Below are 24,811 nucleotides of genomic sequence, written 5' to 3'. Positions count from 1 at the left end.
CACTGCACTGTCCAGCAGGAACTGGATGACAACTTATTAGTAATCCAACATGCAGCCTAGTGTTTGGGTATCAAAGATGTTTGGTTAATGAGTTTTTATGATGTCCTTCAGTAGTTATCCCCATTATACTTCCCTCTCCCCCTCCCAGAGAGTCATCCCATATAACAAATAGTTGGATTTTTTTTAGAGAGGAAAAAAATCAGCACAACTGATCAGTACATTGAAAAAAGTCTGAAAACATGTGCAATATGTAACATCTGTGGACCTCCCACCTCCATAAAGGTTGAGGGAAGGTCAGATTTCCTTCTCACGTCTCTTCTTTCAAGTCCTATTGGATCTTGATGGTTTTATTATGTTCACTTTTTAGTTTTTGGTGTTTTGTTCTTTCCATGGTTGTTGTGATTGTTGTATGTATTGTTTTCTTGGCTCTGCTTACTTCACTCTGCATCAGTTCAATCAGATCTTTCCATGGTTCTTTATTCATCACATACGTCATTTCTTACAGTACAGTAATAGTCTATTACATTCATGTATCACAGTTTGTTTAGCCATTTCCCAGTTGATGAGCGTTTTCTTTATTTCCAATTCTTTGCTATTACAAAGAGGGGTGCTATAAATATTTTGGTGTATAAGGGACTTTCTTCTTATCAATGGCTTCTTTGGGGTAAAAGCCCAGTAATGGAGTTTCTGATTCAAAGGCATGGGCATTTTAGTCATTTGATTTGTACAATTCCAAATTGCTTTCCAAAATGATTTAACCTTTTTTCAACTCCACTAACAATGTATTAGTGTCCCCATCCTTCCACAGCAGTAGCCAGGATAGACTTCTGGGCCTACAGTCAGGAAGACTCATCTTCCTGAATTCAAATCTGGCCTCAGACATTTACCAGTTGTGTGACTCTGGGCAAATCACTTAACCCTGTTTGCCTCAGTTCCACATCTGTAAAATGAGCTAAAGAAGGAAGTGACAGACCACTCCAGTATTTTTGCCAAGAAAGCCCCAGATAGAGTCCTGAAGAGTTGAATACCACTGAAACAACTAAACAGCAAGAAATCCTTCCACAACCTTGAATCTTTGATAATAATCTTTGAATTATTTTCATTTTGGGGACATTTTTGGCAATTTGTACCATTTGAGGTAAAAATCTCAGAGTTGCTTTAATTTCTACTTCTCTTATTATTAGTGATTTGCAACATTCTTTCTTGTGGTTGTGAATACTTTGAGATTCCTCTTTTGAGAACTGTTCATATCCTTTGACCACAAAATGGCTTTGTCATATACAAGTATTTGTGTGGGTGTGTTTGTATATAGATATACATATAATACCTTTGATAAGGGCTTGGTATCCAAAATATCCAAACAATGAATAAACATATATAAGACTAATAATTATTTCTCAGCAGTAAAGATTTATTAAACATCTACAATGTGCCATGCACTGTGCTGGGTAATGGGGAAGTAAAAGCAAAAATGAAGCCTTTCTTGTTCTCAAGAAACTTATATTCTTTAGGAGACAGTAACACACACTCATACAGGTGTATACAGAATAAATAAATACAAGGCAGTCTTTTTTGAGAGAGGCACTAGAAGATAGGAATATGAAAAAGGCCTCAAGTAGTAGGAGGTAGCAGTTGAGTTAAGCGTTCAAGGAAACCTTGTACAAGAACAGAAGACATGAGGGAGAGTCAGTTCCAGAAATGAGCGTTGGGATGTCATGGATGAGGAACAGCAAGAAATCCAATTTGGCTGGACCATAGAATATACAAAGAGGAATGATATGTAAAAAGCCTGAAAATTAGTTTGGAACCAAGTTGGAAAGGACTTCAAATACTAGAAAAGAAAGTATTTTATTCTAAAGGTAATAGGGATCTATTAGAATGACATGATCAGATGTGTGCTTTAGGTTTATGACTTTGGTAGCTGCATGGAAGATGGATTGAAAAGGGAACAGGGGGCAGGTAGGTGGTGCAGTGAGTAGAGCACTGGCCCTGGAGTCAGAGGACCTGGGTTCAAATCCAGACTCAGACACTTGACACATTTACTAGCTTTGTAACCTTGGGCAAGTTACTTAACCCCAATTGCCCTGCCTTCTCCCCTCAAAAAAAAAAAAGAAAAGGGAACAGTTGAGGCAGTAATACTAAGGAGGCTTTTGCAGTAGTGCAGGTTAGAGACAATGAAGGCCCGGACTAGAGTAGATTGCCTTATGAGTGGTGAGAAATGTTGTGGAGGTAGAATTAACAACCTCCTCAATTGACTGGCTATGTGGAATGAGGCAGAATGAGAAACTGAGAATTACTTTGAAGTTGTGAACATGTATGACATGGTAACATGGTGATGCCCTTGCCAAAAACACTCATGAAAAAGAATACTAGCCAAGAGGAGAACCATAGAGATAATTAATAAAAATGAGTTTGGTGAATAATGGAATAATTTCAGTGTTATTTAAGAAAAGTTAGAAAGTAGTTTGATGCTCTGGTTTTTGCTTCTGAACATAAACCTGTTTAGAGGATGGCTGGCTAGTACTTACAGATAAAAGATAGCATCACATTTTTAAAATTTGTAAGTAAACATATGGTATCAATGAGCAGCTTTTTTATCCTTTAAGTCGTTGTATATGATTTTGTCCTGTATATTTGATCTATTTAGTATACGTTAGAATAAAGAGCAAAATGACTGCATGTGTATTACCTGTATCAAATTACTTATCTTCTCGGTGAGGGCAGTGGAAAGAGAGAATTTGGAACTGAATTTTAAAAATGAATGTTTAAAATTGTTTTTACATGTAATAGGGGAAAAATAAAATATTAAATTATAAAAAGAAAATGCAATAAAGAGCAGAGTAGTAGAAGTATTAATTTTAATTATTTCATTTATTTTCAATAGATTCTTACTAATGTCTAATCTGATAAACTCTGTAGGGTCATTCAAAAATTATTTCAATATTATGAAATATCTGTCTTCTCTGCACTGGAGAAAAATTATTCTTCATTTACTAATTATATGCATTTTTCTGGGCAAAGTACATATTAATTTAGTGCCAATGCACATGGTTTCAACGTGTTCAAAAACGTTTGCTTTTGCATATGGCTTGTGGAGTGGTATCTCTCCATGTGCAGGTAAGTCTTTAGTGTAATTTATGAGAACTCAAGTGAAAATACTGTTACCAGTTTAAAAACCAAATTAAGAAGTCATGGTTGTAAACAATCATGTGTGAACACTATATATCTTTTGAACTATTTAGACACATTTGAACTAAGCATACTAATCATTATTCCAGATTGGCTGAGAAGGAGCTAAAGCAAAAATTCTGCATTCTAAGAGGTTAAAAATTCATTGCTTTTGCCAATTTTTTTTTTTTGTGGGAGGAAGTGGGTTTTGTTTTTCCTTTCTTCTAGCAGTTTCATAACTTAATGAAAAATACATTATAAAAAGGGATTTTCTGAATTCAATTTGACTGGGAACACTTACTTATATATGTATACACACATATATACATGTAGATACACATACATACACATATATACATGTAGACACATACATACACATATGTATATATGTTTGTGTGTATATATACATATTTATATATACATACAGATGTGTATATATATATACACATATCAATCAACAAACAATAAGTACCTACAATGTGACAAGTGCTGCACTAGCTACTAGGGACACAAATAAAAAGATGACAGTTCCTGCCCTTAAAGAGCTTACACTCTATTGGTATTAAAACATGTTTGCAAATAATTGAATAAAAGATATATACTAAATAGATACAAAACAATATGGGGAGGGGGCAGGTAAGAGACTAACAACCAAGACAGGAATGTCTGTTTGAAGAATTTGGCCCCTGAGCTAAGACTAGGAGAAGATCAAGAAGTTCTCAGAATGCCAGTGCAGTCGACATAGGCTTGGCAGCCTGCACAGAAGCACAGATGGGGGCTGGAATGTTTTTTTAACAGGAACAGCAAGTCAGACACTTCAACTGGATTGTAGTGAGTTTGGGAGAGGGACAAGTAGGGAGTAATGTCTAATCTGTGTGGAAGAATAGACTTTAGCTGGGCTATGTAGATTTTTAAATGCTCCAATGATGATGAGCTTCCTGGACATTGGGGTCTTCTCCAGCAGCTTAGTCTGCTGTATCCCTTTATCTACTGGGCAAAATCTATATAAAGCAAAATGGAAAATGGAAACAAAACTCCACCAAATGAAGGGGTGCTACTTCAAACAGCAATTAACCACCAAATACATATAGTAAAAACTAGCAGATACACTTTGGAGACAGTACTTAAGAGCTGTTCAACCAAGAACTCTTGTAATTACTTAGCAACTATAAATCACAACAGAAAAAAGGCTTTGAATGACTACATGAAAAAGCATTTATTAAGTGATTATTATTTGCCAAGCACTTTGTTAAACAGAGGTGAGACAGTCCTGCTCTTGAGGAGCTCACACTGTAATGAGGGGAGACAACACACAGTAGAAGTATTTGGCTATTAGGAATATATAAAGTTTTGGTGGTTCTTTAGGATCAACAGGTAAGGTGACAGTATCCTTTGGTTAGATGGGTGAGGCAGATGGTAAGGAATGGTGGTCCTCCATCTTACCAGAAGAATTGTAGTTGGTAACTGGCTCATCATCCACATAGTGTAGATTGACATTTCTGGATGGGGCAGCAATAGGGATAAGAAGTTGAAGGGGCCAATCTGTGATCGTTGGACAGGGAGGAATGGGCCCAAGGGTCAGAGTGGAGATGAGGCTCTGGGTTTCCTCATGGAAGGTGGGGTGGGGCAGGGAAGGGGCATATCAGCACTTGGGCAGGAGGGGAAAATGAGAGGGTGCCATTGGCAGGGAATTTTCGGGGAGGGAGGGAGGGTGGAGAATGGGTTCTACTATCAAAATGATGCTCCATCTGGAAATATTTTAGTTAACGTCCCCAAGATGGCAAAATATCTAGATTTTGGCTGGAGCACCATTTCAGTGTTAGCTTTTTTCCTCCCACATACTTTCACATAAAATGTAGGAAGCAGCATGGCTGTAAAGCTGTCCTTGTAGGTTTAAAAAAAAAAAGTTAAGGTATCTACTACCATTGGGGATTGTACCAATAAATAGCTAAGGAAAACACAAAGAAAATGTCAGAAGGTTAAAGTGCAAATAAGAAATGAATTTATTCATTCTGAATGACTCCATGGTTTAAGAAGGCAAAGGATTTTCCGCTGAAATAAAATACATGAAACCAATAATAAACTACAGCACATTTATACACACAGATGTACAGACAGACGCACACCATTTTGAAGATTCCAGGAAAGGCAAATTATAAAAGTATACATAAAATGAAAAAAAAAAAGAAAAATTCATACTGAAAGGAATCAATTATAAGGATGTAGAAGCAAATTCAGGAACCAGAGCTGCCCGAATGATTTATTCTTTGGTGAGACGAATGTTTGTTTATGGTCCAGATATATAAAGATGTCTCAATTGAATGCAGCATGGATAGATCTCTGATCTGGGACCTGGCCCACTTCTCTCTAAGGGAGACTTCAGTTTCTGCCTTTGAAGCAAGCAAGAGGAGTACCAAGACAGCAGTTAATCCTTCACTCTCCTGTCTCTAAGACACATGATAATGATAGCAGCTAGCATTTATATAGCACCTACTGTGTACCAGGCACTGTGCTAAATTCTCAATTATTATTCCATTTAATCCTCATAACAACCCTGGGAGGGAGTGATATTATTGTCCCCATTTTAAGACGAGGAAACTGATGAAAAGAGAGGTTAAATGACTTTCCCAGGGTGACACAGCTAGGAAATCTCTGAAGCCAGATTCAAACTCAGCTATCTATAAGTCTAGGAACACAATATTTTGACAGGTCCAGGATGCATACCAATTTTCCTGATTACTCTCAAGAGGAGTATAATAGTTTCCTGTAGCCAGATTCATTCCCTCCCACTAAATTGTTTACACAGAAGACCATTTTTCATCATAAACGTGAATAAACCTATTTATCCAAGCAAAATAATAAACAGAAGTCAGGAAAGTTATGTAGATTGGCATATATGATGGTAAATAAATTCTGTGTTGGGAGTAAAATAAACCACCTCAACTTAACCAATGTGAGAAGAACTGATCTCACCAAGGGGAGGGTGCTCTTAGCATTCTCTAAAGTTGCAAATGTTGAAAGTCAAGGGATCTCATGAAGGGCTAACTTCCCCCACCTGTCTCCAGGAGTCCCAGTAGCCATTCAGAAGTTTATGCTGGCCTTTCACAAACATATTTCCAAAAGTCTTTCCCTTCAAGTGGGAACAACAATCCACCTTATGGAAGTAAACAGCATCATATTCAGTGTTCTCTCAGGAAATCAAAAGTCGTGTTTTTCCTTGCATTTGCAGTACATAGCACAGGGCAATCCCTCTGGAAAATCTGCCCACCATAGTTGGTTGGGAGTGGACCTTCATTACATGTTAAGCTCAAATGAATTGACCAGATTTAAGGCAAGTAGTTCAACCAATATCAAGATGAGCTGGAGAAAAGCGATACAAATAATCATGTTTCTAGATTATGTTTTAGAAATTACTTTTCCAGTTTTAGGGAATAGCAAATGTAAGGAAGATAACATGGATTTTTTTTTGCATGTAAGAGAATGTCATAATCTTATATAATGTGTTCTACTACACTTGACCAGTTTCCCAAAACCATTTGTGCTATAATTTTCTTCAGATTGTTTAAATGGTGGTTTTATATGTGCAGGTGTTTGGAGAGGGAGATGACACCATAAAGAAATCTTTAGAAGGAATATATGATGACGCTGTTCCAGATGGCAAGGTAAAAATAAACATGTTTTGTTTTTGTAAAAGAAGTACCATAAGTACACCAACCTACACAAAATGAACTGTTTTCTTGTGACACTAATAAACTTGCGTGGATGCTGGAAGCTGAAAATTGATCATTCACTTTAGTGATGTGATTTTGTTCAGTAGAAGAAAAATTACAAGTCCTTTACTTAGTCTGATGTATCTTTTATAATAAACATTGGTGGAGCAAAGGTACAGACCCTCTGAACCGACATAATATGTTGAAGTGACTTTGGGGCACCAGACAAGCAAATGTTTTATACTGGGGACTTTGAATCAGTCAATCAATAAATAAACAACACTCACATAAGCCAAGTGGTGAGGTATGGTAGTTTCTAATGTGAACCTAGGAGCTTCTGAATTGGCATTTTCTTCAGAAATAATGGTAGCCAAAATATTATTTTCTTTCTTATTGACTTTTTTCTTACTTGTATCTTAACATTTTGGTTAAGTTTAGTTGCCATACTCACGTTGTATAGTGATTTTGACAAAGTAAAATTGAATTTAAATAGAAAAGAGCAAATTAAAGCACGAGCCTTTGTGTGCCATACTCACATTGTGATTTCGACAAAGTAAAATTGAATTTAAATGAGAAAAGAACAAATTTAAAGCACAAGCCTTTGTGTGCCATACTCACGTTGTGATTTCAACAAAGTAAAATTGAATTTAAATGAGAAAAGAACAAATTTAAAGCATGGGCCTTTGTGGGCCAATCCTAGTTCTCCTTGAGTTGATGCCTTTGTAACTCCAGTTTCTGTCACTGCCACTTTGTACCTAATTTTCTCTGCTTTTGAAATGGGGAAGTCATATTGCTGTTTTCTATTCATAGGACATTAGTACCTTAAATTGAAAATGAATTTGTTCAAATAAAAAAAATGAAAACGAATTTGATGCACATAGCCCAAATAATATGATGGTAAATAAATTCTGTGACTGGGAGTAAAATAAACAACTTCAGCTTAACCAATGAGAGAAAGATTGATTTCATTAAGGGGAGCATGATACCTACATGGTATCAGGAAACTTTAAGTGATCCACTATTGCTATTCTGACAATATTATTTCTCATTATTCAGAGAGAAAAAGAAGTGGTGTTATCTAGCGTGCACCAGCACAATCCTGACTGTGACATTTGGGTCCATGAGTATTTCACACCCTCTTGGTTCTGTCTGCCAAATGATCAGCCTGCCTTGATAGTTGTCCATCCAGGGGATACAGCCAGAGACATACTGGAGTTAATCTGCAAGGTATGAAATGGTAATATGGATATTTTCCTGAGGAGGATAGAATAAGATCCAGATATTTCCTGTAGAAGACATGTTAGAACATGGTATCTCAGATTTCTTTGGGGCCTTTCAGAGGGTTAAGCATATCTAGTCTCTTGTTTTAGAATGGAATTTAATTCTTTTCATCATGCACTCTGGAGGATCTCTTTAGTATAAAAGTACGTGTATTATTTTATTAGAAATTATGGGTTTTTTTCCCAATGGAGTGGGAGAATTTAAAAGGTGACATTTTCCTGTGATGTGGTATATAATTCTTTAAGCCCTACTGAGGTTTTGTTAAAGGCAGAACCATACAACCTCGTTGTTAACCAGGAAAACTTAATTTAGTTTTGGGTCAGATTATCTATAATGGTATTTTTCCATTCTAGGATACTCTCAGCTTCTTTATCCTTTGTTTACACATACACTGTAAAAAAGAGGGCAAGAGAAATTTGGTTTGGAGATAAGGAGAACTTTCTGCCTATGAGAAAGACATAAGATTGGTTTTTCTAGAGAATCTTAAAATAAGAATAGCTGTTTTTCCGGAATGGTTTCAATGTTTTGTTTTTCAGAGACAATGGGATAGATAGGATGGCATTTTAAAGTTGTCATCACTGTCATGCTATGAATACCAAAGTATATTTTTCCCATTTTAGCATGTTTCTGCTTTCTGTAGCTACACAGCCAGGAATTTCTAGTATATTTTCAAATTACATTTTGCTCTTGCAGTTGTGTTGCAAGGTCTGATCTTGAAAGAAAAGGCTGAGGGTTATTTAAATGAGTAGGGCAGGAAGTTAGAAGAAATACAGGTAAATCACTCAAGTGGTCTATGATAAGAGAATACTCAAGAACTAAAGAAGAAATGCTTATACCCTCCTCTCTCCATTAGGTACTGTTTATATCATTGCTTTCTAACAAAGCTAGGATCCTTCACTTTCATGAGTTGTGTTTCAAGAAAACATATCTGTTCATATTTGTTCACTTAATTATTTAACCAGAACAGGTGTGTTAAGATTTTCTGTGTTCCTTTATAGATCATGATGACTTTTTAAAAACTAAATTTTAAGCACCTTTTTTCTCTCTGGGCCCTTCCCCACTCCCTGTTTGAAATAATAAACAAGAAAAAGAAAACTCTTGTAACAAACATGCATAGTCAAGCAAAACAGATTTCCCCATTGTCCATGTCCAAAACTATTTGTTTCATTCTGCATCATTTATCCATCACCTCTCTAGAAGGAATTAGGTAACAGAGATCATTGTCAGTCCTCTGCAAGCATGAGTATTCATTGCATTGATGAAAGCCTTTATAATGTGGTTATTATTGTATAAATTAATTGTATAAATCTGATTCTGTGCACTTCACTATGTGTCAGTTCATACAAGTCTTCTCAGGTTTTCCCAAAGCAGTCCTTTCTTAGTGTACAATAATAGTCCATTCCATTCATATTCCATAATTTTTTCAGCCATTCTCCAATTGCTAGATGCCCCCTTACTTTCCAGTTCTTTGCCACTACAAAAAGAGCTACTACAGTTTTTTTTTTTACATGAATCCTTTTCTTTGGTCTCTTTCAGCTCTAGGACTAGTAGAGGCATCACTGGGTCAAATTTTATGCGCAGTACATAACTTTTGGACATAGTTCAAACTGCTTTCTAGAATACATTTACTAATGATACAACTAGGATTACTACCTAAATTAGAGTGAATTAAAATAGAGGGAGAAAACAACTGTAAGCAAAGTCAAAGACAATACAAGAATTAATGAAATAGCATACAGGATATAGTATCATATCAAAAAGTAAATTATATATTATGACTAGGTTGAATTTATACCAGAAATGTATTCAATATTAAGAAACAATAAACATAATAGACCATAATAATAGCAAGAAAAACCAAAATCACATAATTATATCAATAGATGCAGAAAAAAAACAAATAGCCTACTTCTATTTTAAAGAAAAATAAGAAAAACATGGAAATAAATAGATCTTTCCTTAATATGGTAAATAATATCCACTTAAACTAAGAACCAGTATTATATAGGATGGGGAAAAAATATTATCCTTTTCAGTAAGATCAAGACTAAAGAAAGGATTATCATTATCATCAACACTGCTATTTGGTATTGTGCTAAAATATTGGCTCTAGCATTAAGACAAGAAAAAGAAATTGAAGGAATAAGCATAGACAAAAAGAAACAAAATTATTGATTTTTGCAGGTGATATGATGGTTTATTTTGAGAGTCCTAGAATCAACTAAAAGTTAGTTGAGACAACAATTTCAGACAAATTGCAAGGTATAAAATAAATCCAGATATATTGTCAGCATGGAAATAAAGACAGACTTAAATAATTGAAGGAATGGTTAATTGCTAGGGGTTGGCCTATTTAAAAAAAATGATAGTGCTCCCTAAATTAATTTGTTTATCCGGTGCTATAACAATCAAATAACCAAGGAATACTTTCTTGGGCTAGGAAAAAAATTCACCTGGAGGTACAAAAGGTCAAGAATCTCTTTAGAAATCATGAAAAAAAAAAAAGACGGGGAAAGGGACTTGCAATAACAAGTCTCAAGCTATACTGCAAAGCAGAAATCAACAAAATGACTTGGTACTAGTTAAAAAAGATAAGTCAATCAGTGGAACAAAATTAGATATACAGCATACTAAGTAAATGAACACAGTAGCCTAGTTTGAAAAACTCAAGGACTCCAGCTACTACACCATTCTACACAAAGTTCTAGGAAAACTAGAAAGCATTCTGACAGAAATTAGATTTAAACCAACGACTTACCATGTACTAAGATCGACTCCAAAGGAATATATGACTTAGAGATAAAAAGTCACATTATAAACAAATTAGAGGGGCAAAGAAGATATTACCTTTTGAATCTGTGGATAGGGGAAGAGTTTGTGGCCAAACAAGGGATAGAGATCTTAATAGAAGATAAAATGAATACTTTTGATTATATAAAATTGAAAAATTTTTGTATAAATGAAACCAATGCAGTTAAAATTAGAAGGGAAACAGCTCAGTTGACTGTGGGAAAAATCTTTACAGCAAGTTTTTCTGACAGATGTCTTCCATATATTCCAATTTTTCTCACACACACACACACACACACACACACACACACAATTAGTTCAAATTTGTAAAAATAAGAGCTATTTCCCAATTGATATACAGTCATAAGACATGAACAGGAAGTTCTCAAAGGATGAAATCCAAGCATTCAACAGCCAAATAAAAATCTGTCCAAATTATTAATAGAGAAATGCAAATGAAAGCATTCCCAGTTTTTACCTTATACTTATCAGATTGGTAAATGTTACCTCAAAAAGAAGAATGACAAATATTAGAGGTTCTATAGCGAAGCACACATATTAACATCCTGAGGTATTTTGCCCACCTGTGAAGATTCTTCATCTCCATTTACAAACATATGCAACACGTACCTCCTACCTTACCTGCAACCATCACTACTACAGCTCTTAACTAACTGTCAGGAATTAGTGTTCATTAAAGTTCAATAGTTAGGCTGAAACTTCTGCAGATATAGATGAATCTTGGAATGTTAACAGTACTTATCTGCCATTTTTGGCCAAGATTTTCCAGTAGTCCCAAGATTCTTGAGCAAAAGTATTATGATGTCAACTTTAGTGTTAAATCCTTCTCAGGGAATGAAATTGACACCCATGTCTCCCATATATTCAACACCTTCCCTAATGGTAGAAAAAATAGAAATAAAATCATTTTATCTATGAGAGCTGATTTTATTTTGAGGCAAAGTGATAATGCCAAATCATCCCTTGTGTTTATTATTAATGATTAATTATATAATTAGTACATATAATGTTATATTTTTCCTTTTGGAAGGAGGAATTTAAATAAAATGGTTATATTTTTATATGATTCTCATTTTCTATTCTGAATGGATTTCTTTTCTGTAACATTTAATAATCAGTTTCTTTTGTTTCTTATGCGTTTTTTCCCTCTGACGTATATCATTTTACATCCACTTCCCATGGAAAAACCAGTCAAGGCTAGTATAGAAAATGTTTCAAGATCTTCATCTCATGTACAGTTTATGTTATTAGAATGATTCATGTAGCCTGGGCATGCCTTGTGAGCCACCCATGGGGGGTATCCCTGAATGCTGTGGCATCTAATGTGGCACCAGTATCCTATTTCTCTCTTTCAGAACTGACTCATTTACCTTAACTTGCTCTCATACCATAAGTTCTAGGAGGTTTTCCCGAAGTAGGGAGAGTGGCTATAGACATGGGCCCCTGGTTATGATTCAAATTCTTTCTCTCAGAATTTTAGGGGTGACTCTGGTTTGCAGGGGTTGGGCATGTACTTCTATAATATGTCCCTGGAACTCCTGAACACTGGCATTTTCCCCATTTACACAAAAGCGATCATCTTGTCAACATTAATTCTTAAACATAAATCATTTACTTAATGATAAAGCAAAAAAAAAAAAGGCAAGCAAAGAAGTGTTTATAACATTTACTCAATAAGAGACAAGAGCAAGGATAATCAAAATACAATAGTACGCCCATAAGTCTATGTCACACTCTCCCAGCAGTGTATGCAGTGCAGAGTGGGCACACACAATAACCCAGCAGGGAGACTTTATGAGGAAGCAATCTCTTGTTCCTGAAGCAACTCATGACTTTAGTTTTGAAAGTTTTCCTCCAAATGCCATCATCTTCTGATTCCTTATTACATTTTATACTGTAGACACTTTACTATAGTAATTTATTGATTTATTCTCATTCACTACTAAAGGATTTTTTTTTTTGGTATCTGTTTTAGGCACATCAACTAGATCATGCAATCCATTACCTTCGTCTCAAGTTCCTAATAGACAACAAGATGCAGTATTATGTTCCAAAGCCAGAAGAGGACATATATGAACTGGTAATTTTTGGAGAAATCCTCAAATTCTGTGGTTTGGGAATGATGTGGTTCTAAAAAAAAAACTTCAGGACCCTGAAGTGTGTGGTGATTGGTATTGCCATTACTGTCATATTAGCTGTTCTTTGTTGAAATGCCAGCTTCATTCTGCAAAGGGGAAAGAGTGAGAAAATGACAAATAAGGGAATGTCAGGAAGAAAGTCTAAAATTACCAGAGATCTCAGGAGGAAGAAAAACCAGTTAAAAACCTTGAACACAAGCAGATAAATCAACAGGAAAGATATTAATAGCAGAAGGGAAGATAGCCTCCAAGACATCTAAAGTAGTACAAACATCTCTGGATAAATATTGCAGGACAAAGGAAAATGAAGCAATACCTGATGAGGCAGAGGACTCCTTGGATTCCCAGCAGAGCATTGGATCACAGCAGGATGTTCCCCAATGGTTCAAGAGAGAAATAAGAATCATGAAAGCAGAATTTATGGCTTTCACAGCAGAAATAATTGTCAGAAAAGAAAAATTTGAATCCACAGTGGTGAGTTTCTCCCTAGAAATAAAAGAGAACAACAGATTAGGAATGCAAACTGAAGAACAATTGAGAAAAAGAGAAGCTGTAGCATTAAAAGAAAATTGATCTCTATACAAGCAAAATGTATTGATCTTGAAGACATGATGTGTAGCAACAATTTAAGGATCATAGGTCTATTGCAAGAGCATGACAGGTGAAAAAATATGAACACCGTAATGTGAAAAACAATACAAGAAAATTTCCCAGAACTTCTGAACACAAAGTGCCAGTTTAAAGAATCCATAAATCTTCTTTAAAAACCCTATTTTGCCAAATCCAAAACAACCATTGAAATTTAATAACTACAATGATAAAATTTTGCGAGTGACTGAAGAAAGACTTTCAAATATAAAGGAAAGGGAATTGGAAAAAGAAATTAACATTGTACACCCACCAGTAAGTGCAGAAGGGAATGGAACAATGCATTTTCAAGGAACTTAAATACTACCTCAGGTGAAATACCCTGCAAAACTGGGCCTAATTGTCAATCAAAAGGAGTGATATTCAATAAAAGAGAGGTATTTGAAACATTCCTATCAAAAAAGTCAACAAATTATTTGCAGTACCTCAAACAATAGAAACACAAGAAAGGTAAATAAATGCAGCAACCAAGGAAGGCACAAATAATAAAACAAATTCCCTGAGAAAAAAAGCATGGAAAGCTAGAAAGGCAAAAAAAATGTGAGTTCAAAAACAGCAAAAATAAAAATGTAACAATAGTGCCATTAAGAGGTTTCTTTCTAAAATTACACAAAGACATGATTGAAGATGTAAGTAACAAGTAGAAGTGATAATTGAGGAGCAAGACTGAACTATTGGGGCGGCTAGGTGGTACAGTGAGTAGAGCCCCAGCCCTGGAGTCAGGAAGACCTGAATTCAAATCCGGCCTCAGACACTTGACACACTTACTAGCTGTGTGACTTTGGGCAAGTCATTTAACCCTAATTGTCCTGCCTTCCCCCCTGCAAAAAAAACAACAACAACAAAAAAAAATGACTGAAGTATCATGGAATAAAACTCACAAAACCCTGCCTCTACAGTATTTTTGGATTTTTTGTTTTATAGGATTAAGCTATATAATGAGAGGGCATATTTAAAGGAGAGATGAGAATTTATAATATCTCCTCATCAAATCAGTTATAAATTGCAAAAGGAAAAATAACTCCAATAGTCTCTCAGGAAGAAGAGAGAATAGAAGAGAATGGATATGGTGGCAAAGGGAGGAACTGAAACAGTAAGAAAGACAGGCGAAAGTCTCAATTCAGTGGTATGAAGGGGTCCAACTGAAAACTACTTCCATATGGGTGCTAGGGAGAGATATTTTCTTATGAGAGATAAGGAAATGTTTGTAAGCTACAGGGATTTGGTACTTCCAAACACTGAAAAAAAAAAAACCCAAACCAAACCTTGTGCATTCGTGGGACAGTATCATACTTCAAAAGAAAGAGAACTAGAGTTCCTGGGGACACTTGATATCTAGAAGAGTGGGAAAGAATGGACCAAGAGAGGAGATTTCATGGTAAATGGGAAAAAATTATTGTGAAGAAGGCAACGAGTAGTAGTACACTGTATTTTCAGCTATTCAGGAATATTTCTATGATAAGGAAATAAATGTCTTCTCTGTCTCCCACAAGAGTTGATACTTCTAAGAGTGAGGTGCAGTAGAAAAAGAAGAAAGGTATAAGATTTTTAACTACAATGACATAGGAACTTTAGAGGAGGACATTCACAATAGATCCTTCAAAGTTTTAGAACACAGATAATAAAGAAGAAAATAAGTATAAGGATGAAGAATAAAAATTTCAAACACAAAGGAAGAGAAATATTGAAGAGAATGAGGGAAAGAATCCTTTGTAGAAAATATGCAAAAAAAAAATGAAAAAAGTGAGGAAAGAAGAAAGGAAATAAGCATTTATTAAGCACTTGCTATGTGCTGTTTCAGAGTTGTATTTAAGTTTAAGAGGCACTGTTTAAGAGTTCAATAACTGATGAAAAGGAGAAGGAAAAAAAGTAATGTTAAATAAAACTCTAAAACTAGGGAAAAGTTTTACAGGTGAGAGGGGTGGAAGGCATGAAGGTGAGAGGAAGAGAGCCCATAGTTATAGGATTGCCTTAAAGTAAATTAAGCACTGTCTTTAAAAAGGAACAACAAAATCCTGTTCTTAAGAGAAAAAAAATACATAATATTATAAACATATGGAGGAAAATACAAATCAAACTCACAACTCTTAAGTGTGAATGGATTAAACAATAAAATGAAGGATTGTGACAGATTAGATAACGAAAACATTGCTTCTAAGAAACATCCCTGAAAAGCAGTTAATTACACAGAATAAAAATGAGGGGCTGGAACAAAATTTACTATGCTGTATCAGGTAGTCCAAAAAAAAAATAGGGTTGTAACAATGCTACTAGACAAAGGTAAAACAAAAATTCACAATATCGAAGTAAACAAGTAAGCTAGATATGCTAAAAGAAACAACAGACAGCAAATCATTCTTGTTATCAGCCTTTTATGCTTTAGCAGCTAGATTCATTAAGGAAAAAATAACTGAAATACAAGAAGACATAAAAATGCAAAAAATAGTAGGAGACTTTATTTCCCTTTCTTGGTTTTGGACAAATATGATAAAAAGGTAAACAACAGAAAAAATACAACATAGAACAAATTACTAGAGACTAGATCTAAAAGACTCATGACATCTTCTAAATGGGACTGACAAAAATATACATATTTTTCAGCACCACTTTTGCAAAAATTGACTGTATGTCACAGAGGTGTTAGAAATAAATGTAAAAAGGTGGAAATAGTGACCTCATCATTTTTTTGCTCATAACACAAAATAGTAATCAGATTAGGGAATACAAATAAAAGATACAAAACTGGAAAATTAATGAAACCTCAAGTAATTAGTGGGTAAAAGAACAAATGAAAGAAACAATATGTGAAAGAATAGATGATGATGAAAAAGCAAACTAAAGTGTCTGGGATGCAGCTACGGCAGTTGTCAAGGGGGAAATTGTATCCCCAAATCATATTTTACTGAAACAATAACAGGGAGAACTAATGAGCTGAATAGTCATTTAAAAAATTTAAAAGGAGCAAGTCTACTCCAAATAACTGCAAAAGAAGAGATAGTGAAAATTCAAGAAGAAAGATAAACTAGAAACCAGAAAAATTATAGAAATGATAAAACTGGTTAGAAATGATAAAAGCTGGTTCTTTGAAAACACTAAGAGAGTTGATAAATCTTTAGCTATCTTAATTAAAAAGAGAACAGAAATTTCAAATAAAGAAAATATCAGTAATCATAGTGAAATACCCAGAAACCTCAAAACCCCAAAGTAAAAAGAATTATCAGAGTACAGTAATGTGCTATCAAAACTGAGAACACAAAATAAATAGAAGAATACCTTTAGAACTATAAAAATTTAAAAACAAACCATACTGGACCAGAGATCTTAAATAATCCAATCTAAGGAAAGAAAACAACTCTTTGTGAAGGAAGTACAAATGTACTACAGCAATCTGTCATCATTCATTATGGCAAAGTTGGATTTATACTTCAGATGCAGTGATTCAATATGAGGAAAACAACATCTCAATCAACAGAATGTCAACATCTCAAAAAAAGAAATACTCCAAACCAGATCATTTTTTCAATAAATGCTTTTGACAAAGTACAACACTGAATCTATGCTAAAAACCTGATAAAGTATAGGCATAGTGGGACATTCTTACACCATCATAATAAGTATCTAAAACCTACACAAGAAATGGGAATTCACTAGAAGCTTTCCCAGTAAATGGAGGACTAAAGCAAAGATGCCTATTCTTCCCTCTATTATTTGATATAGGATTCTAGAAATAGCAATGACAAGAGAAAGAAATTGAAGGCGTAAAAATAGGCAAAGAGAAGATGCATCTATTTCTATCTTATGATGACAAGATGGTTTATATAGAACATCTTAGTGAATCAGAAAAATTGCAAGCTTCAAAATAAAACCATAAAAATCAACAAGATTTTTAATACAATAATAATAAAACCCAAGAGATAATAATAGAAATGTGAATATCATCCGAATAACTACAAAGCACGTAAAATACTGGGGGGGAGGGGATCGAAATACCAAAGTGTGCCAGATAGTTGTATATAATTCAGTTAGGGGTCTTAAAAAAATTTTAAATAGCCAAAGTGCTTATCGTTGGCCTGTGCCACTAAAATAAAAATGTCACTACTAACAATCAGACTATCAAATAGGTACTTTACAAAACTTAACAAAGTATTAACAAAATTCTTTGGAGAAATACAGAATGTCAAATATCAAGTGAAATAATGTAAAGGGTAGAAATGAACAGGGAATATCTCTTCCAAACCTCAAACTGTGTTAGAGAGCGTTGATCATCAAAAGCAACTTTGCTCTGGCTAAGGAATGGAGAAGAAAAGATCAATAGAACATATTAAATAAAGGAGAAACAGTGGATCCTGGTAATCCAGTGTTCCATAAACTGGAAAATAATTCAGCAGTGAACTTCCTTATACCTATATGATAAACTGCTGGGAAAACTGGAAAGTAATGTGGCAGAAATTAGGCTTAGATCAACAACTTACACCATATTCCACAATAAATTCAAAATGGATACGTGACCTTAATATTAAAGATCTTACTCTGAAAAAAATTAGAAGAGAAGTTGATCGTATACCTTTCACGACTATAGCTAGGAGATATATTCTTAACCCCTGAAATTATAGAAGCAATTTCAAAAGACAAAACAGAGGTTACGCAAAACTGAAAAGCTGTATAAGCAAAATTAATCATTAGTATTCGTGCATATGCATTATGAGAGGTACAAACAATGCCTGTGTGATACAAAAATACGATCTTAGGATTTGGGGTTAAATGGGACTTAAGAAATTATCAAGTCCCACTGTCTCATTTTACAGATGAGAAACTGAGGCCCAGAAAGATAAAGTGGTTTGCCCAAGGTCAAAATCAGTCAAATAGTTGCCCAAGTTACAAAATAAGTAGTATTATGAAAATTTGATCTGAGGTTCTATGATCTTAAGTCAAGTACTGTTATCTAGGCCTGTAAAAAGTCTGTTTTCTCACCTTCCTTACCACCCCTGTCCCTACTCCTTTGGGAAGAAGAAAAAGAAATAAATTCCTTGTAACAAATATACATAGTCAACTAAAACAAATTGCCTCCTTGGCCATGTTCAGAAAATATATGTCTCCTTCTGTATCCTGAATTCATCACCTTCCTATTAGGAGGTTTATTATTTTTTTCATTATCAGTACTTTGCAATGGTGGATGGTCACATTGATCAGAATTTTTACAGCTTTCAAAGTTGTTTGTTTTTATAGTGTTGTTATTATTGTATGATTATTCTGCTAGATCTTCTCATTTCATTCTTCATCAGTTTATAAAACTTCAAAACTTTTCTTTTTTATGTTATTGATTTTATAGGATAAATTGTTCTACTTTTGTTCACTTCTGATTAGCACATATGAGTCTTGCCATCTCTTTGAAAGAATGTATTTCCTTATTTCTTACACTACAGTAGTATTACATAACATCCATATACCACAGTTTGTTCAGCTATATGCCATTTGATGGGCATCCCCATTTTTTGCTACCACAAAAAAAGCTTCTATAAATATTTTTGTCTTTTTCTTTGAGTCCTCTTGAATATAGACCTAGCAGTGGTATAGCTAGGTCAAAGGGCATACATTGCCAATTAACTGTTTATTTATAATTCCAAATTTCTTTCCACAGTGATTGTACCCATTCACAGGTCCACCAACAGTGCACCATTATGCCAGTTTTCTAACAATCCCTTCAATGTTTGTCATTTTTCTTTTTTGTCATCTTTGTCAATTTGATAGATTTGAGGTCAGAATCTCTGCCTGTCAATGTAAATACCAGTAAGATCCACTGTGAATTCATGAATCAGCTAGTCTTTTAGCTACAATATCCTTGTGACTCTAACGGTCATAAGTTATGACTCTTCAAATCCATTTTAATGTTTGTTTACCTAATTATCTTGCTTTGTCTATTATTTTATTTACACACTCATTCTGCCTTAAATGTTGATGCACAGTCTTAACATTATTATTCCTTTTCATGTAATTCCCAGTAGCCAGGCCGATACACCTTACAAAACTATGTTCTCTTTTCTATACTTAAGAGTACAGCCACTGCTTTTTTTTTGTGGTAGGTAAAAGAGGTGAAAAAAAAAAGGCTATGTTCCTAATAACAAATTCATCTGGAAGAACAAAAGGTCCAGAATATCAAGGGAATTAATGAAAAGAAATGCTAGGGAAGGTGGCCTAGCCATACCAGATATTAAACTGTATTATAAAGCAGCAGTCATCAAAACTACTTGGTACTGGCTAAGAAACAGAGTGGTGGATCAGTGGAATAGGTTAGGTACACAAGACATGGTAGTCAATGACTATAGCAATCTACTCTTTGATAAACCCAAAGAATCCAGCTTCTGGGCTAAGAATTCACTATTTCACAAAAACTGCTGGGAAAATTGGGAAATGGTATGGCAGAAACTGGACATAGACCAATATCTTACACCATATACCAAAATAAAGTCAAAATGGGTTCATAATTTAGGAATAAAGGCTGATACTATAAGCAATTTGTGAGAGCAAGGAATAGTTTACCTGTCAGATTTATGGGAAAGGGAAGAATTCATGATCCAACAAGAGAGAGATGGTTACAAAATGCAAAATGGGTAATTTTGATTATGTTAAATTGAAAAGTTTTTGTATAAACAAAGCCAATGCAATCAAGATTAGAAGGGAAGCAGAAAATTGGGAGAAGTCTTTACAACCAGTGTCTCTGGTAAAGGCCTCATTTCTAAAATATACAGGGAACTGAGCCAAATTTATAGGAATACAAGTCATTCCCCAGTTGACAAATGGTCAAAGGATATGAATAAGCAGTTTTCAGAGGAAGAAATGAAAGATATCTATAGGCATATGAAGAAATGCTCTAAATCACTACTGATTAGAGAAATACAAATCAAACAACTCTTAGGTACCATATCTCTCCTGTCAGATTGGCTAAAATGACAAAACAGGAAAGTGATAAATGCTGGAGAGGATGTGGGAAAATTGGAATGTTGTTACATTGTTGGTGGAGTTGTGAACTGATCCAGCCATTCTGGAGAGCAATTTGGAACTAAGCCCAAAGGGCTATAAAAATGTGTATACCCTTTGACCCAGCAATGCCACTTCTAGGGATGTATCCCAAAGAGATCACACAAGTGGGAAAGGAACCCGTATGTACTAAAATATTTATAGCAGCTCTTTTTGCAGTCGCAAAGAATTGGAAATCAAGGGGATGCCCATCAACTGGGGAATGGCTAAACAAATTGTGGTTTATGAATGTAATGGAATACTGTTGTGCTACAAGAAATGAGGAACAGATGGACTTCATTATAACCTGGAATGACTTATAGGAACTGATGCTGAGTGAGGGGAGTAGAACCAGGAGATCATTATACATGATTGATTATAGACACATAGTATCTGTAAGGACTAACTTTGACAGACTTGACTCCTCTCATCAACACAAGGTTTAAAGACAGCTCCAAAAGACTCCTGATGGAAAAAGCTATGCACATCCAGAGAAAGAATTATGGAATCTGATTGCAGATTGAGGCAAACTTGTTGCTCTCTTTTTTTCTCCCTTCTTTTTTGGTTTTGTTTCTCCTTTCTCATGATTCCATTGGCTATAGTTCTTCATTACAACTGGACTATTATGTAAATAAGCTCAATGTGAAGGTATATGTAGAACCTACATTAGATTAAATGCCATCTTGGGAGGTTGGGGGAAGGAGTGGGAGGGAGAGAAAATTTGGAACTCAAAAACTTGGGGAACTGAGTGTTGTAAACTAAAAATTTAAAAAAATTATTTTTAAAAAAATGGCTATGTTCCTCATCACCACACTTCTAAAAATTAAACCTTAATAACTTTTTTCTTCTATTAGAATTTTTTTTGGCTGCTGACAGTTTTTGTGTGCTTCTAATTTTATACAGGTGGGTATTGCCAGATGCATATGGGTATTGGGGAAAGTAGTATAGGCTGATGATATGAGTGATTTCTTATAGCCCACGTAAAGAGGTTTGTCTAACATGAGTTAAATTTACCGAGTCACAGTGTAAGCCCTTGTGATAAAAAGATGAGCATTTAAATGATATAAGTTTACCTAAAATGTTGACCAGTCCTATTACACTAATAATAATTGTCTTAATTCAAGTCCTCCTTGTGCTTTTCAGCTATACCAAGAAATTGAAATATGCCCCAAAATCACACGGAATATCCAGATCGAGAAGTCTGATACATCCAGTGATAATTATGGTAAGCTAATTATTCTTGAAGTTTTTTTTTTCCTTATGTTTCCAAGCCAAAGCAAATCTTCCATGAACAAACACTTATTCATAATCTAAAGGCCTATTTCAAGCCAACTATACATCTGACTTCTAAATAATTCAGAGGAGCAAAGACTAAGAGATGGTGGGAGAAGTGGTTTTATTTATATCAACTGGAAATGACAGCATATTTTCTCACTTAAATGCAAGAATGCATGGATTTCTTATTCCAGAAAAGAAACACCTATATATTGAGTATGTGATCACTTATGGCATAGTTATATACCAAGCAATTAAGGCATCATTACCTCTCTTCCCATCCTACCTCCATTTCCTCAAATCAGTCTTAGTAGTCTGATATATGTCATAGTTGAATATAAAATTGTAGTGCTACCATTACTCCCTCTCCATAATGAATGTATGGAGATCCCACGTGGTCTCTTAATGTCAGAAGACCTGGGTTTGTGTCCTGTTTTCACCACTTACTAGTTTCAGTTTCTCCGTATATCATGGAGGTGTGGGGTGTATGCAGACACCATCAGCTTTCTCAGATGATAAAACCTTTCACACGAAAGACTCTGTGCAGATAGCTTACTAGAGAATGTGATGATGTTGTGAGAAATATCTTGGAGAGACTAACCTTGCAATCCCAGTATAAATCCAACCTGGTCATTCTGTCTAATCTCTTTGATGTATTGTGACAACCTTCTTCCTCATATCTTATTGAGTATTTTTGCATTGATAAGTGATAGACCTAAGCCATGCCATGTATGTGTTTACAGGTTTTTCAATATCCTCTGTGGAGGAAGAAGGTGTTCAAAGGTTGTATGTGAATAATGTGAAAGAGACAGGTCTAGCATCAAAGAAAGGTAAGTGCAATGGCCAGACTTTCAGATTATTCATTTTTATTTTATGTGATAAAAGATTAAGGATAAGATATGCCTATAATATTCCATGTTATAAATAACATATATTCATTTGGTGTGAATGAGAATAGTTTAGTGGGTTGAATGCTGGAACTCAGGCACTACTGTGCGTTCTTGTGTTTCCTTTACCTCTCTGGGCCCCACTTTCTTTATCTGTGAAGTGAGAACTTTTAAGATTCCTTCCAGCTCTAAATAGGATCCTGTAGTCATCAGAAACTCTACTTCCATCTTCTCATATCCTTCCTAATTCTCTCTCAATTCAAACATTTGCAACTCTCTCACTTACCGGATATGTTTGGACAGTACATACTTCCAGCAGCTAAGTAACCTATGACTTACCCAGGACCACTCGGGTAGGCCAAAGCAAACAGAATTGTCTGGGTGTCAAGGTTTGGATCTAAAGCTGTTTTTTATTTCCTCTGCTGCAATAGTCAACTTTGTAAGTTTAAGCCATTTATACCTCGATTATGTAAAAGATTCCTGAGAATTTAACTTTGTCAGACAAGTATGGCAATTTTGGGAGCTCTGAACAATAATTTCCTTGGTCATTCCTTTATGTCTCCAAAGAGGACTTTTCTCCCAGGGATTAGTTTATGTGTCTGTCTGTTCTGGTATTGGTATAAGATGTCCTGCCTTTTACAATCTATATCTTCCTTTTCAAGTGCAAAAATTCATTGGACAAGTAGATCTCAACATTTACTCCCTCCTAACCCTCTTACTAGGAGTGTTATATAATTTCATCCCAAGGTGAGATTTTATGAACCAAGTTTTCTGAACATGTGAGTCAGTTGTGCATAATAAAACCATAATAAAAATCCCTGGTGGATGAATTATTTGGTTGCTGCAACTCTTGACCATCTAGTACTGATACAGTGTGGTGAAAAGGGCACTGGATTCAGAGGTAGAAGACCTGTATTCCAATCTCAGCTCTGTTACTTGATACCTGTGTGACCTTGGGCAAATCAGTTAACATCTTTGGGCCTCAGTTTTCCTCATCTTATACAATGAAGAGGTCAGACTAGGAGATCTCTTCCAGCTGTCAATCTGTGATCCTAGGCCCCTGTGCTCTGTTGACTTGGAAAGGCATCGCAATGAATATGGATGGGAAAAGTACTCACACCATGAAAAAACCAGATCCTTGCATTGTTGAAGTATAATTACAAAACATTTCTGCTGGCAGCTTTGCAGCATGGCTAGGCACATTTAATTTGGCAACCTCTTGTGCCATCTGTGATGGCTCCACACTAACACAGGACTTTATCACCTCTCCCTGGATGATAGAAATCACATCCTCATCAGTCTCCCTTCTAGTCTCTCCTTTTTCCAATTTATCTTTCCCATAGTTGCCAAAATAATCTTAAAGCATGTCTGACCACGTACTATCCTGCTCAGGAAATCTTGGGTGGTTCCCTCTTACCTGGAGGATGAAATATCAACTTCTCGACTTGGCATTTAAAGCCTGTTGGTCCAGTTCCACCCTGCTTTTCCAGGCTTACCTCATCTACCACCTCCTAGAGTCAGTCAGTCAGGGAAAAAATATTAATAAATATTAATCACTTGCTATGTCCCAGGCACTACGCTGAGCACTAGGGATACAAAGAAATTAAAAAACACTCCCTGCCCTCAAGGAGCTCACATCTAATGGGGGGGGACATCTTATAAATATCTAGATACATGCGAGAAAAATAGTATAGATAGAGGGCAATCTTGGAAGGAAAGACACTCGAAGCTGGGGAGAATAGGAAAGGATCTATGGAAAGAGGCATTTGTGCTAAGTCTTGAAGAAAGCCAGGGGAAAAAAGGCAAAAGTGAGCATTCCAGGCGTGGGGAACAGCCAGTGGAAAGGTATGGAGATGGAAGATGGAGTTTTGTTTTTGAG

General features: G+C 35.2%; 1 protein-coding gene across 1 annotated transcript in view; it reads left to right on the top strand.

The window, feature by feature from the left end:
- The window catches only part of TIAM1 (TIAM Rac1 associated GEF 1), a 154,077-nt gene that overhangs the window by 72,967 nt on the left and 56,299 nt on the right, over positions 1 to 24,811 (top strand). Inside the window, exons 8-12 of the mRNA XM_036745622.1 lie at positions 6,756 to 6,830; positions 7,935 to 8,105; positions 12,946 to 13,050; positions 21,914 to 21,995; positions 22,789 to 22,875. Of these exons, the coding sequence (XP_036601517.1) occupies positions 6,756 to 6,830; positions 7,935 to 8,105; positions 12,946 to 13,050; positions 21,914 to 21,995; positions 22,789 to 22,875 (520 nt within the window). The remainder of the gene's footprint in view (positions 1 to 6,755; positions 6,831 to 7,934; positions 8,106 to 12,945; positions 13,051 to 21,913; positions 21,996 to 22,788; positions 22,876 to 24,811) is intronic.

This window comes from Trichosurus vulpecula, chromosome 2 (genome assembly GCF_011100635.1).
Source record: "Trichosurus vulpecula isolate mTriVul1 chromosome 2, mTriVul1.pri, whole genome shotgun sequence".
Lineage (NCBI taxonomy): Eukaryota > Metazoa > Chordata > Mammalia > Diprotodontia > Phalangeridae > Trichosurus > Trichosurus vulpecula.
This window is presented reverse-complemented; position numbering and strand designations above follow the sequence as displayed.